Source organism: Oryctolagus cuniculus, chromosome 6 (assembly GCF_051225735.1).
Source record: "Oryctolagus cuniculus isolate XC-2025 breed Fujian yellow rabbit chromosome 6, ASM5122573v1, whole genome shotgun sequence".
Classification (NCBI taxonomy): Eukaryota; Metazoa; Chordata; class Mammalia; order Lagomorpha; family Leporidae; genus Oryctolagus; species Oryctolagus cuniculus.
In genome coordinates, this window is record NC_142872.1 from 92,397,458 (window position 1) to 92,413,333 (window position 15,876).

A 15,876-nucleotide genomic window follows, 5' to 3' on the forward strand; every position below is an offset into this window, starting at 1 on the left:
TAGTTTCTTCCATAATGTTACTCTTCTGTAGGCCCACAGATGAAGTTCTCTGCCAACCTTGAGGTTCAGTCATCTATAAAAGAACCACGTACACAGATAATATTGTGACTCAAGCTCGCTGTGATACGATTGCCTTAAGGCACCGGAGAAGGAGGATTGCTCCTTTGTCTATTCCTGCATGGAGGGGAACCTCGACTCAGAACAGGGACTCCGTCAGCAATTATTCAGTAATCCAGTAGTAGTGAACCTTCCAGGATGACCACTGGGGGGGGGGGGCATTTTTAAAGGTGTCCCTATGAGGACTCATTGCCCTTCATGTAGGGAGGAATAACAAAGGGCTCATTCGGGAAAATGTAGGGTTTGCATAGATTACGTGGCAGCATCCCTGCGTACACCAGAGATGCCCAGGAGATGGAAAGATGACCCCTGCCTGTCAGGAATGCTATCCTAGGCAGTTCCAACATGAGTGCCATGCAGATGAGCTGACTTCTCAGTTCTCTTTGAATGTTCACACTCAACTTCCCCCAGCATTTTCTACTGGGAGAGGAGAGCCCTGAGAAAAGGTGGCCTGGGTACAGTCACAATTGCACCTGCTGCGGTCTAAATGAATGAAGAGCCAGAACACAAGTGTGTACTCACCAGCCACAATGAAGGGGAAGCAAAGTAAATCCATAACGTCCCTGCATTTTGTTTTCTCATGATCAAGCCTTTGCTTGATTACTGTTAAGAGGTTTGATTTGGGACAAATATCTTCAATAGCCTTTTGAAAATTTTCTGTTTAATTCATATTTAAAGATCCAAATCCTGTGGAACTTTTAAGTAAATGACCCCACCGGGCCTAAGACCCAACTCCCTGTGCCTGTGGCTCAGAAGTAGTTCATGGTCCCTGTTGCTGAAAAGACATGGCTATTTCTGTCTCAATGACTTTTCCTGGGTTGACAGAGCTCCCATCATAGGCTTCCTCTCTGCCTCATTAGCCGTCTGCTCAGCAAGGGTAATGGGATCTCTGGGGGTCCCTGCCATGTCTGTAACTGTGGGTGAACAGGACCCACCCCCAAAGTCTAACAGTCAACTTGAAACTTGCACACTGTGCAATATTCTGAACACTCTTATGGTCTGCTCAGCTACTTAACTCCTTCTGACATTACTTAGACTTAATGACAAGGGGAGGGAGTATTGGTAGTGGACTTAGGAGGGCAAATGGAGACAGAGAAGACACTGTGCTTTATTGGAACCAGGGCCTAACTGTGGATCTGAATAATTGTCTAAAGAGTTCTGTTTACAATTCTGAGAATTCGAGTTTGGGGCTTTGTCACCATCTATACATGTCCTTGTAATGCTTCTCAGAGGCTGCAGGGGGAGTGTCTCGCTTCATCATGGCTGCTATCCCTTGAGCCCTCCCCTGTATGCTGACATCCCTATGCCTGTCTGGTGAGATGAGGGGGTGGCAGGAGGGGTGGGGTAGGGTGTGATGGATTGACACTCAGTATTGCAGAGTACCTTGCTGCGTGTTCTCAGGACTTGAGAACAGGCCTTTCACAAAGAGAAGGACACCTGCTCATAGACAGTACTACTCTTTGGTCTCAAAACAAGATATGGACCTGACAATAGAGACCTCATGATAGTAGCAAAGTCCTGGCCTCTGAGAATTTTTTGCAGGCCTTGTTCACCTTCACCACCTCAAGACCCAGTTACCAGGTTAACATTTGTCCCAAGATTGCAAGATTGGCTTGTTGGAATTTCATGCTTTGTCCTTAGTCTTATGTTGAACATTTAGAATGTGCTACCAGAGTCCTTGCTTCATGGCTAGTCCTACCGCTCTTTCCTAGATGGCCCCATGTCAGGAGTGATGTTGCCTCGGAGCCCAGGCGCATCTTGGGCTCACATGTTGGTCTGTAAACTCATTGCAGCTCCCTGCAGTTGAACTGAAGACCTAAAAGGAGGCAAATCTTTAATTCCAAGTGCTTTCCTCACATCCATTTGCACAGGGAAGCCTGCCCTTGATTTTGCTGTCTCTGAGTTGTGATGCTGGATGATTACTACTTCGTCACATAAGCACACAGGCAGGTTGTGTGTTAGAAACTGGCCATGGGGCTGGCATTATGGCACAGCAGGTTAAGCCATGGCTTTGATGCCAGCATTCCATTTTGGAGTCCCATGCTGCTCTGCTTTGGATCCAGCTTCCTACTAATGTGACTGAGAAGGCAGCATGAGATAGCACAAGCACATAGGTCCTGCCACTCTTGTAGGAGACCAGGATGGAGTTCCTGGCTCCTGGCTTTAGCCTGGTCCAGACCTGGATGTTACAGTCATTTAGGGAGTGAGCCAGCAGATGGAAGACATCTTTTACTCTCTGTCTTTCAATGAAATAAATCTTAAAAGAGAAAGAGTGACAATGGCAAAAACCAGATGCCAGGAGTATACAGTTGGCTTAGAGATTAAGACACTTGTATCCCATTATCAGAGTAACTGGGTTGAAATTTTGGCTCTGCTCCTGATTGATTCCAGCTTCCTACTAATGTGCACCCTGGGAGGCAGCAGTGGTGGCTCATAAAATTAGATTCCTGCACCCACATAAGAGACCCACACTGCATTGTAGCTCCTGGTCCCAGCCTTGACTCAGCCTTGGCATTGCAGACAATTGGGAGTAAGCCATGGATTGGAGCACTTCATCTCTCTGTCTTGCTGTCTCTCTTTCTCTGTCTCTCAAATTAATTTCCTATAAATAAATAAACTTCAGCTCCCTCTAACAGCAGTGAATGGGACTTCTAATCTTTGTTAGATCACAGAAACATTGTTGCCTCTCCCATCTTTATTCTCTAAGAAAATAGAATTTCTCAGCAAGGTGAGTATTGATCTCCACAGGATTGACCCACCTTTTAAACTCTAGTATCCCATATAGGAGCACTGGTTCAAGTACAGGCTTCTCCACTTCCAATCCAGCTCCCTGCTAATGCTCCTGGGAAAGCAGTGGATGATGGTCCAAGAACTTGGGTCCCTGCCACCCATGTGAGAGTCCTGGGTGGAGCTCCTGGCTCCTTGCACATGGCCAGCCCAAACCCAGCTATTGCAGCCATGTGGATCATGAACCAGTGAATTAAAGGTCTCTCTTTCTCTCTGTCTCTGTCTCTCCCTCTCTCTCTGTCATTCTGCCTGTCAAATAAATAAATAAGAATTGAGTCTTATAAAAAGCCCATCCATCCTTTCACAGGCGGAACTTTGACCCTTGTCATCCCCACACCTCCCAGAAAACTGTGCAAAGACCCCATAGCTGGTCTGGCCTCTTGCTGGAGTACCACCTTCTAGGTTATCATCCTTCTAGGCCATGCCTGCTGTATGCTCCATCAATGAAAAGAGAGTTGGTAGATATAATATTCAATCTACTTCATGTGTTAACTTTTAGATTTATTTTAGAAACATGACACCATGCCCCAGTCAACGTCAGAAAACAAGGCAAGGCAATAATCAGGTAGAAAAAGGAGGCATTGAAGCAAGTTGGCTCCTCTTAGAAAGCGGTCTCTCTGAAACTTCATGTCTTGAGCATGCATGGATGTGACTATTTCCTGGTCAAATCTACTTCCGTCTGATGTCTTTCCTCTCCTGCAACTAACAAACACAAATTACACTGAGTGTTAACACAGGCATTGTCCCCAGGCCCCTCTCACTCCCCATCGACAATTGAGATTTTCATTGGAAATACGTGTGGCAATTAAGTTTTTGCAGAGGTAGGAGCAGCAGCAATGAAAGCCCAGTTCATGTGCCCCTTACCCCAATCCTGAAGCAACTTAGTGACCTTGTGTGGAAGACCTTGTCCAGAGTATTCAATGGGAGCTGTGCAGGGAACAGGGGTTTCTAGAGCAATGTCTCCCTAATGTGGATTAACTCAGCAGCTGCACTGACTGATACTTGAGCTGGACACAGCAACTGCCTCAAGGTCAGAGCCCTCCCTCACTGCACCATACACACACCCTGGCAAGAGCCATGTGCTTTGAAGATGAGAACCTTGGCATTGAATTCTCTGTACTTTCTGCCTATGTTAAGAACCACAGCTCATGTATTTCAAGAGCATGAAGGCAGTGGTGGTCAGGCCTAAAATCTTTACCATATCATAGCTATTTGTCATTTTAAGAAAGGAATAGCTACTTTTCATATTCCATTCTTCAATCCTGAAAATAAACTAGTTGGATAGAAATTCTGCCAAGGCTCTATACAATAAAAATATCAATTAAATAAGGAGAGAAGACTCCAGTCTTGGAGCTACTCCTGTGTCTGGCTCTGGGCACTTACTTTATTTTTTAAAAATATTTATTTATTTATTTATGTGGAGAGAGAGAGAATGAATGAAGATTGTCCATCTACTGGTTTACCTCTCAAATTCCACAACAGCCAGGGCTTGGCTAGTCGTAAGCCAGGGGCCAAGAACTCCATCCAGGTCTCCTATGTGAGTGGTAGGAACTCAAGTACTTAAACCGTCATCAATTGCTTTCCAGGCACATTAGCAAGTAGCTGGATTAGAAGAAGAATAGCCAAAACTCAAGCCAGCACTCTGATGTGGGATCTGGGTTTATCTCCCTGCACCACAGCACCTGCCCTCTCTGGGCATTTAATTTCTTTGAGTCTCAGTTTTCTTGCTAGGAAAACAAAGGGCCCACTCCATGAGTAGCTCCATCTGTGTATACAACACTGGACAGGGCCAAATCTAACACTGGGAATTTTGTCCTTTGATACAGGATGTTTTCATGGAGAGGGTCGTGAACTTAAGCCTGCCCACCAGTCATTCTGGTGCCAACAGTAACAATAGATTCTCAGAGAAATAGTCCATTGCATTTCTCAAAATATAGTTCTTGTATTGAAGCTCATAAATCCACGTTTCCCAAACTGTGCTCCAAAGTCTCTTCCTAGGTACTCATTTGGCTGAATGTTTACACAGTTGCTATTCCTTCTTCAGATGCCATAAACTTTACAAAATCCATGGTGACTCAGCTCTGAAGTCCACCTAAAGGTTCTTGTACACTTCACTTCCCAGTCAGGCAGACAGAAGGTACACATTTGAGGCAGTCACAGAATAGTGGATGGACAAGGCAATGAAAGATAATTGATTTTTCAAGTCATCTTTATTGGGGTAACAATACACTAAAATTTATCCATTTCAAGTGTATAGTTCAATGAGTTTTGAGAAATACATAGCATTGTATAGCCACCATCACAATTAATGTAGAGAATATTTCTGTCACCCCCCAAATTCCCCCAAGTGCCTTTACAGTTAGTCTCCTCCCTACCTAGCAGCCTTTGGCAACCACTGATCTGTTTGCTCTAGAGTTTGTTTCCAGTTCTAGGTCATATAGATGAAAACATATAGTAGGTACATTTTTGTGACTGGCTCTTTTCATGTAGACTGCTTTTGCCAGCCAATCATTATGGTTCACATATCACCATCTCAATTTTTTATCCCTAATCATTATTCATTGAGTGGATAGGATATACCACAATTTGACCATCATAAATGAAGCTACTCTGAACATTCACATGTAGGTCTATGTGAATATGCTTTCATTTCTCTTGAGTGTGGAATTTTGAGTTAAATGGCAAGTTTATGGTTAACTTTATAAGAAACTATTACATTTTTCCATAGTGACTATTAAATTTTGTGTTTATATCAGTACTGCATAAGAGTTCTAGCTACTCTGTACCCTTGCCAGCACACAGTGCTATATCATCTTTTACATTTTAGCCACTCTAATCGAGGTGTATAGTGTCTCTACACTTTTGACTTCACTTCCATAAGGATTAATAATATTGAGCATCTCTTCATGTGCTTATTAGTCAGTTTTGTATTTTCTTTGGTGAAGTAACTGTTCACAAATTTCCTTCACTTTTTTTTTTTAAAGATTTATTTGTTTATTTGAAAGGCAGAGTTACAGAAAAGCAGAGACAGAGAGAGGGAGAGGGAGAGAGAGAGAGAGGTGTCTTCCATCTGCTGGTTCACTACCCAGATGGCCGCAACGGCCGGAGCTGAGCCAATCTGAAGCCAGGAGTCAGGAGCTTCTTCTGGGTCTCCCACACGGGTGCAGGGATGTCCCTATGGGACGCCAGCACTGCAGGCAGCGGCTTTACCTGCTTCGCCACAGCGCCAGCCCCCTTTCCTTCACTTTTGATTGAGTTGTTTGTCTACTTAGAGAGAAGTTCCTTATGTACTCTGGATGAAACATCATTATCAGAAATTTGGAGATGTTTTTCAAGCAGTCAAATCGCTGTATTCAAGTTTCTAGATTTAACTGTGGACTGAAAATATTTTAAAATGTTGTGTCTGTTCTGAACATGTATAGACCTTTTTTCTTGTCAGTATTCCCTAAATAATTCAGTGTAACAACAATTTATAGAGCCTTTATGTTCTGTTAAGTATGCTGAGTTACCTAGCGATGATTTAAAGTGTAAATGAGAATGTGTGTAAGTTATATGCAAGTACAGTGCAGTTTTATAAAAACCGCTTGAGCATTCACACATTTGGTCTCCAGTGGGGAGTCTGAAAATGAGTCTGCTGCAGATACTGAAATACAGTTGTATTTTATACCAGTCTTTGGCTGCTTTTTTTCACTTTCTCGCTGTATTTTGAAGAACAAATATTTTTCATTTTAACAAAATCTAGTTTATCGTTTTTGCTTTGTGGCTTTGTGCTTTTTATATTCTATTTCAGAAATCTTTGCTTAACTCAGAAAAAATCACAAAGATTTTCTCCCATGTTTTCCTCTATGATTTTTATAGTTTTAGTTCTTAAATTAGATCTAAGATCATTTCATTAGTTCTTGTATACCTGAGGTAAGGATTGAGATTTGCTTTTTGACTTTTTTGTTTTACAGATGGACATCCATTTGTTCTAGCACTGTTTGTTGAAGTTCCTTTTCCTTAATGAATTACCTGGATAACTTAATAGAAATTCAATTGGCCAACTATGTGTAGGTCTATTTCTGGACACTATTTTGTACTATTGACCTGTGTGTTTGTTCTTCTACCCATACCATGCTGTCTTGATCATTATGGCTTTATAGAAGTCTACAAATAAAGCAATATAAGTCCTCCAACTTTGATCTTGTTTCAATATTGTTTTGACTACCAGTTTTACTGATTTTTTTTAAACTAACTTGGCTGTATTGATTTTCTCCATTGATTTTGGTCAGTTTTTCCACTTTTGTTTCTGCTCTTTTCCTTATGTTAACTCTGGGCTTAATTTTTTCTTCTCTTTCTTTTTAGATTATTGATTTGAGATCTTTACTATTTTCTAACATCAGCATTTAATGCTATACATTTTCTTTTAATTGCTGCTTTAGCTGCATCTCACTAGTCTTAACATTTTGTATTTTCATTTTCTTTTAATTCAAAACATTTTCAAATGAATCTTGTAGTTTATTTTTTTGATCATGAGTTATTTTAGATGAGTGATATTTAATTTCCAGATATATGGAGATTTTTCAAATATCTTTTTGTTTGACTTTTGGTCTAATTTTTATGTCAAGAGACTATATACTTCATATGTTTCCAATCCTTTTAAGCTTATTAAATATTTTTAAGACGCAGAATATTATCTATCTTGGTGAATGTTCCATTCTGTGGTTGTTGGGTAAGTGTTTGATACATTACCATTAAATTAGCTGATTCATAGTGTTGTTCAAGTCTACTGTATCCATACTGATTTTCTATTTATCAATTGCTGAGAATAGAGTTTGAAGATCTCAGACTACAATTGTGGATTTGTCTATTTCTGCTTGCAATTCTGTGAGCTTTTGCCTCACGTATTTTGAAACCCTGTTTAGGTACATTTACATTTAGCATTGTAGCATTTTCTTGAAGAACTTATTCCAAGATCTGTGTTTTTTTGAAAGGCAAAACTTCCCGTTGACCTCTCCTCATTTTGTGTCTGCATGCCCAGAGTGGAACTCATTCGCATCTATATGGGAGTGAGGGACAGGGAAGAGCCAGGAGGAGGATGACACTGACAGTCCTTAAGGCAGTTTTCCAAAGGGCGTGCCTGGGGAAGCCTGCATCCAACAAGCCTCTCTTCCCTTTCTCGTTCAGCCACTTGCAGGGACAAGTGCAGCAAGGGCCAGCATGGTTCATGCACCTTTAAGTGACTGAGCTGAGCCTCACTAGCTGGTGATTGGTTGTCACTGTTTTTTGGGGCCTTATTTTTCATCTTGATGTCAATTACTTTATGAGCTAACATCTCTGAACATTTTCATGACACATCTTTGCCCTAATCCACCCCCTTACACTGTCTAAACTGACTTTCACAGAACTACAGAGGCCGCCTGTCACAGGCCATTGACTTCCAGCCCTGGGCTTGTCCTCTTGGCTGGGAAGACCCAACCTAAGGGTCAGCAAGACGCAGATGTTCCTTCCCCACTCCCCGTGTCCCCAGTTCCTTGCTTTCTAACACGTCGTCAGCTCATAGAGCGTCAGGAGCAGTGTGGGTCACCCACACTCAGTGCTCTTCACTCTGAACTCAGAGGTGGTGAGAGGGGGTCAAGGCAGTGGCTTAATAAAGGCAGAAGCAGTGGGTAAAGAGTCTCCAAGGAAAACCAGTCCCTGGCCATCTTACTCCCATGACCCACCTGTAAATGTTGCCCTGTGAGGTTATAAAGATGATTCTAAGGGAAAATAAGAAATATTTCATTTTGAAAAGGAAAGGAGAGAGCAAAGGGAAAGGAAAAATGAAAGAAGGAAGGAAAGACACACAGACCTATGGTTTAAAGGTTTAGAAAGACAGAGGTTAGGGGCCTGAGTTGCAGTGCAGTGGGTTAAGCCACCACTTGCCACCATCCCATTTCAGAGTACTGGTTCAAGTCCTGGCTACACTGCTTCCAATCTAGCTTCTTGTTAACAAGCCTTGGAAGGTAGAAAATGGTCAAAGTATTTGAGTCCCTCCCTGCCACCCATATGGGAGACCCAGGTAGAGTTCCTAGCTCCTAATTTCAGCCTGGCCTCATCGTGGCTGTTGTAGGCATCTGGTGGAATAAACCAGCTGATGGAAGATCTGTCTTCTTCTCTCTGTCTTTCATATAAATAAATAAATACATACATAAATAAATCTATTTTTTCTTGAAGACAAGGTTTAGAAAGCTAACAAAATTCTCTTCTCCTCTTGAAACACAAGGTTTATTTCCAAGGTTCTCAGAAACCAATATGTCTCCCCAAACCTGAGCTCTTATCAGATTTCTCCCCCAAGATTCAATCCCTTAAATGAACCAATATTCCAGGGAGAATGTGAGCAGACATGAGTCCTGCATCTTTACCAGATACAACATGCAAAAAAAAAGATAAAATCATCTTCATACAAATGACCTTTAAGACCAAAGCATGCCTTCTAATTTCAAGTGCAAACATCCACTCTAGCTGCCACCAGAGACTAAGAAGTAAGACACCAGGGACTGGAAGGCTAGAAGCCTCTTTTCTAAGTGAGATTAATTCTGTAAGGTATTAGAATGTTAAAAATAAATAAATAAAACAGCAGACCAAGAAAATGATTTCCCATGAGTGTGACTATAGGTCCTATGTTCTTTGAAATGATCTATTTCCCAAAACAAACTGAAATGAATGAGAATGTAACAATGTTCTCTACATTTAATTGAGGGATTCAGAGTGTCAAGTTATTTTCAAACAGAAATTCCTGCTGAAAATGATTGCTTTGTGTTTTACAAATTAGGAGATTCAACTTACACATCACTGATATGCGAGGCATCCGACTATGCTGCAATTTCAACTTGTCAAAAATAGAGAGTACACTGATCTGTGCTCAGGACTGGCCTACATTTACTACATAACAGTAATCCTGGAAATTACATGGAGTGATGATAGTGGGGTGCAGGCATTTTTACAAAGAAAAAAATTACAGGAACGAGTATAGTTTTCCTTAACAAGTACATCTTAAGAAGAATATTACATGAATAATATTAATGCATTTGCCTTTGTATCCTACAACTGCAATTTTGTTTTTCTGTTTTCTTTTTCCCTTTTTCCTGCTAGGAAATTGACATCCTAATAACTGTCAATTTGGAGTTTTACTAAAACAACAACAACAAAAAAAAACAGCAAACAAATCAGCCCTAAAATTGTAGATTGCATTTCTCTGGATGAAATAGTATCCTAAGTAAATGTCACTCTAATAGGAAGCTAGAACGGATATATCCATTTTACAGAAGGAAACATAATGCAAATTGTGTGTGAGGAGAGCAATGACTTCATTTCCCCTGACAACTTGTGCCTACAGCTCCGCAATTCGATGAAAATATGTGCTGGGGGAGTTGTTATGACACAACCAGTGGAGTTGCTTCCTATGTTGTTAAATTGCTTATTATTCTGATTTAACCTAAGACCCTGGTTAGCGTTGTGCTTCCTGTGGGTTTTTCTCTGCCTTTATTTGTGTTTCTCAGTGATTTCCATGAAATGCCATTTTCCCCACGACAGCCCACAGAGTACAGAGTTAATTCATCATTGTTACAGCATCTAAAACCCCGAGAGCACATGGTGGTAGCTGTAACCAACATGTGCACATTGCTCTACGATTTACACGGTCTCTCAGAGAGATGCTTTTATTCAAACCGCACCACCCTGGGTAGCAGGAGCTAGGAAGCTTCCCATTTTACAGTGGAGGGCAATGAGGTGCCTCGTGGCCATGTGACGTGCTCAGGACCGTACCTAGGGACTTGGTGTTTTCTCATCCGATCCTTGTCCTCTACCGGGAGTTTGATGAACACTGTTAAGGGAATCCTCATTTCACCTGGGCTGGTGTGACTGGGTCAAAAATCAGTGTGACCTCAACCTTGACTCAGCCCTCATGCCAGATTGGCACAGCTTCACAAACTGAGTCATTTCTGGGCCTCTGCCACTTGCAGGGGTGTGGCTGTACATGACAAATCCTTCAGCTGCATCCCCTGCTGCTGACCAACTGATCTTGCCCTGTCTGACTTCCTCTGCTGGGGTTGCCCCTGAGTCAACACCAGCTGCGCGTTTTTCCTTTTGGGTTTGGGGTCACTATTAACAGCTCTCAGTGCTTTATCTTTAGAGTTTGTTGAGAAAATTCCTCAAACTTTTCTCTCTATAAATTGGATGTAGCAGTACTATCAACCTCCCATCATTATTTTTTTTTAAATCTTTTTTAAAAAGATTTAGTTATTTGATTTGAAAGTCAGGGTTACAGAAAGGGAGAGAGAGGCAAAGGCAAGGAGAGAGAGGGGTCTTCCATCCACTGGTTCACTCCCAAATGGCTGCAAAGGACAGGGCTGGGCCAAGCCAAAGCCAGGAGTCAGGAATTTCATCTGGGTCTCCCACGTGGGCTCAGGGGATCTAGGAGGTCATTTTCTGCTGCTTTCGCAGGCGCATTAGCAAGGAGCTGGATTGGAAGTGGAACAACCAGAATTTGAACCAGATCTACCAGCTATGTCACAGCGCCAGACCCCCTCCCATCATGCTTGAGGTGAACCTGTGTGACCTGTTTGCCTAACATAAGGTCAATAATCCCTGTGTGAGGAATTCACAATTGGATTCTCTGTAATTCAGTTCTATTTTCAGAAAGAGCAAAACCCATACAGACTCTACACAGGGACATTATGTTGTAAAATTCACATGTAACCTGCCCCCAACATGGCCCGGTCAATTCCCATGTTAGAAGCCAGATACCATGTTAGAAGCCAGGGAAACAGAATACACCATACTATCCTCCTCTAGGTTAGGAAAAAGTGATGAGTGAGTTTAATTTCTTCCCCTTTGATGGCCCAGGGGAAATTGTTCTGGTTCCCAACCTTCCCTTAGCAAGAAGCACATAGCTAATGGCAACAAAGCCCCCAAATCAACTCCCTTCCTCCATCCCCTCAATCAGGTGTCCACCTGCAAATCCTCCCAGGAAAAAGTGCTTTTTACTGAGTGTCTTCCTTCTAGAGCTCTTTTAGGGGTCCCCTCTTTTCTTCTTCCTGTAGCATTCATGCAGTGTGTGCTGTTTTCACAGCTCTGTGATTCATCCTTGCTCTGCTCCAAGCAAGAAATAGCTCCATTCCTGTGACATAGATGCCACTGATGACAGAGATGCCTAACAGAGTTCCCCAAGGCTTAGGCCTTTGGCTGTGGGCCAAGGACAATGCCTCAGTTGCTTCTCACTGTTGGCTACTGGGCTGGGTTCTTGGCTATACTTTCCTTCCCAGTCAGGAATCTGTCATGCTCAAGCTATCCAAGGGCCTGAGGTTCAAGAATTCAAAGAAGAGGAGCAGCCCAACACTTGGGTTTGATTTTTCTGAATGCACATTCTGAACACAACCTCAACATGCCTACTCCTGTTTCCAGCACCCGGCATTGATTCTCCCACCCAGCCTAGCAGGTGCAGGATGAGTACTGGGTGATTGCCCGCTCAGCAGCCTCAAGTCTGACTTTAACCTTCCTATAACCATTCCTTTAAGGCCAATGGATTTCACTGTAGATGGGAAAGGGTGCTTTTGAATTGGTCTAGAGAGCTTGGCATTTAACATGTAGTGGTAACCAGACCCTCTGTCAGGTTGAATTTCTGATTGGCGTTCACTGCCGCATTCAGAGATTCAGGAATGGCAGCCTGAATGTGGGAGCCTGGACACAAATTTCCTCAGCGCTTTCAATGCCCTCTCAATTGCCTGTCATCTATCATCCTTCAGGGTAGGGCGTGAGTTTCTAGGCAAAATGTATCTGGCAGCCATGTATATTAAGTGCATTATCATGCATTAATGTCTTAGTTTCCATGTATTTTCTCAGTTTGATTGTCATCACTTGGATAAGCCTGAGAGAACAGAACACAGGATAGGTAAATTTTTAGGGGACAGAATCAAGAGTAGGGAGAGAATGATCATTTGAGGAAGGGCAGATGCTGGCACACACCAAGGAGGCCCTGGGAAGCCTGGCACGTCCTGAGGGCACTGGTTACTGATGAAAGTAAGCTCACCCTTCCACTCTGGGCCAACTGAAAGCAATGATGCCCCTTCTAAATGTGGCTAGCCATATTGGGGGAGAGTCCAGGTTAGGAAAGCACCTGTCTAGTTTTGTTTAATCAGTAGATCATGTAGGGCAAGACCCACTGAAGTAAAAGTGACCATTGGTATTAGCCATCAAGCCAAAGCAAAAACGTGTTAACAGTCTACGCCCAGTTATAGCCACTGTGCTGTATGCCCTGGGATGCATCTGCCTCCAAGTGAACTTTGAGGACCATTTCATACTTTCATTGTCAAAAAGCTTGCCATGAAGCACACTGGCCTTTTAAAAAATTCATCACATTTAGCATAAAAATCAAGCCAAAGACTCCATTGAACACTTGGATTTCTTTTCTTTGACATCTTCTTACTAAGAAACAATCTTCTGTTAAGAGCAACAAGGCTTGTGTGCTGTTAGAAGCTAAGAAATTGACACCAATGAAAAAGCAGACCAAGAAACAGAAAAAATGTCCATAAAACACAAGGCACAGTTTGCTTTCCTCTTAATTCTGCTCTGAACATAGAAAATGTATACATATGACAATAAATGCCAGCAGAAACCAGCCCTGCTGCAGAGGAGACAAAATGGAGTAGTGATGGTGGAAGAGGTTCATGACATTGGGGAGAGCACACTTAGCTCACCTTGCAAGTTCCGTAGTTCCATGTTGATGAATTTCTGTTTTGTCCAGCCTGTAGACCCAACCTTTAGTGTAAAGTTGCCTCTTTTTTAAAAATTATTTGTTTATTTGAAAGTCAAAGCTAGAGAGAGAGAGAGAGAGATCTTCCATCTGCTGGTTCACTCCCTTGATGGCTGTAACAGCCAGGGTTTGGCCAGGCTAAAGCCAGGAGCCAGGAGCTTCATCTGGATCTCCTATGTGGTACAGGGACTCAAGCACTTAGGTCATCCTCTGCTGCTCTTCCCAGGCCTTCAGCAGGAAGTTGGATTGGAAATGGAGCATTCAGGACACAAACTGGCGCCCATATGGGATGCCAGCATCCCATGCAGTGGCTTTACCTGCTATGCTACAATGCTGGCCACAAAGTTACCTGCTTTTTAAAAAAAATTTAACTGTGATTAAAAACTGAAGAATATAAAATGCATCATCATAACCCTTCCTAAATGTACAGTTTAGCACTGCTAAGGACATTTTTCATGCTGCAAAAACTGAAACTCTATATTCTTTAACCAAAACTTCCTCATAGATCCCTCCTCCCCAGTTCCTGGAAACCACCATCCTACTTTCTGTTTCTATGAACTTGACCATTCTAGATACTTAATATAATGTAGCCATTCAGTATCTGTCTTTTTGTGATTGGCTTCTCTCATTTAGTGTAAGGTCTTCAAGGCTTATCCATAATGTAGCACATGCCACATTTTGTATGTACACTTATGTACATGCTACATACCCATTTTTCCATGCATGGACACTTGGATTGTTACTACCACTTGGCTATATTATGAATAATGTTACTGCAAACAAAAATGTACAAATACCTATTTGAATCCCTGCTTTCAATTCTTCTGAGTATACACTCCAAGGCAATGTGTCTACATTATATGGTAACTCTGTTTAATTTTTTAAGGAACCCCCATCCTGTATTCTATAGCAGCTGTACCATTTTACTTTCCCATCAACAGTGCACAAAGATTCCAATTTTTCCACACCCTCACTCCTGATTTTTCACAACCAATTCACATTTTTTTCAAAATATCATTCGACCATCCTGTGAAGGCCCAGTAAACCTAAATCTGTCCTGTGCACAGAGAAAGATAGTTGTCCACAGCCTCTGCCAAAGGTGTGGTCCTTAATCGCCATCAACAGCAAGTGGTTCAGATGGCCTGTCTTGTCAAGGATGATGCCTTTATTTTTTAAAACTTTTATTTAAGAAATATAAATTTCCAAAGTACAGCTTACGGATTACAATGGCTTCTCCCCCCCATAACTTCCCTCCCACCCGCAACTCTCCTATCTCCCACTCCCTCTCCCATTCCATTCACATCAAGATTCATTTTCAATTATCTTTACATACAGAAGATCGATTTAGTATATATTAAGTAAAGATTTCAACAGTCTGCACCCACACAGAAACACAAAGTGTAAAGTACTGTTTCAATACTAGTTATAGCATTAATTCACATTGTACAACACATTAAGGACAGAGATTCTACATGGGGAGTAAGTGCACAGTGACTCCTGTTGTTGACTTAACAATTGACACTCTTGTTTATGGCATCAGTAATCTCCCTAGGCTCTTGTCATGAGTTGCCAAGGCTATGGAAGCCTTTTGAGTTCGCCAGCTCCGATCTTATTTAGACAAGATCATAGTCAAAGTGGAAATTCTCTCCTCCCTTCAGAGAAAGGTACCTCCTTCTTTGATGGCCTGTTCTTTCCACTGGAATCTCACTCACAGAGATCTTTCATTTAGGGTTTTTTTTGTTTTTTGTTTTTTGTTTTTTGTTTTTTGTTTTTTGCCAGAGTGTTTTGGCTTTCCATACCTAAAGTACTCTCATGGGCTCTTCAGCCAAATCCAAATGCCTTAAGGGCTGATTCTGAGGCCAGAGTGCTGTTTAGGACATTTGCCATTCTATGAGTCTGCTCTGGGTGGGGCTACTTCACCTTACCCTGCTCTTCCGTGGATTGAAGCAATACCTTGGTACCATAATCTGATGTTCACTCTTTTCCTCTTAAAGGATGTTAAACAGTAACGGGGGAAAGAAAGCCAAATAAAAATAAAAGATCTTGTGTTCTGAGTGAATCTAGCTCATGAATATTCCAAACTACTGGTCAAGCTCATGTAAGAAAAATAGATTTTCCTCTAAGTAAAGTTATAGCACTCCCTTCTGCCAATTTTTTGGTGGCTTTTGGCCTGTTAGAGTTGAGTCAGAGGGAAAATGTTG

General features: G+C 42.1%; 1 protein-coding gene across 14 annotated transcripts in view; it reads left to right on the top strand.

The window, feature by feature from the left end:
• Nucleotides 1–15,876, top strand: part of TRIM55 (tripartite motif containing 55) — a 51,328-nt gene that overhangs the window by 29,658 nt on the left and 5,794 nt on the right. For 4 of the 14 annotated variants that reach the window (XR_016236490.1, XR_016236491.1, XM_089336287.1 and 1 more), the window contains one exon: nucleotides 6,858–6,953. The exons of 4 other annotated variants lie outside the window; for them this stretch is intronic. Coding sequence is in view for 8 of the 10 variants with exons in the window: in XM_089336287.1 (XP_089192413.1) it covers nucleotides 6,858–6,907 (50 nt within the window). In the remaining 2 variants the exon portion in view is untranslated. Of the gene's footprint in view, nucleotides 1–31; nucleotides 7,080–15,876 lie in introns of those variants that run through there. 6 more of the 14 variants (XM_051843811.3, XM_008255585.5, XM_089336289.1 and 3 more) reach the window with 2 other exon arrangements.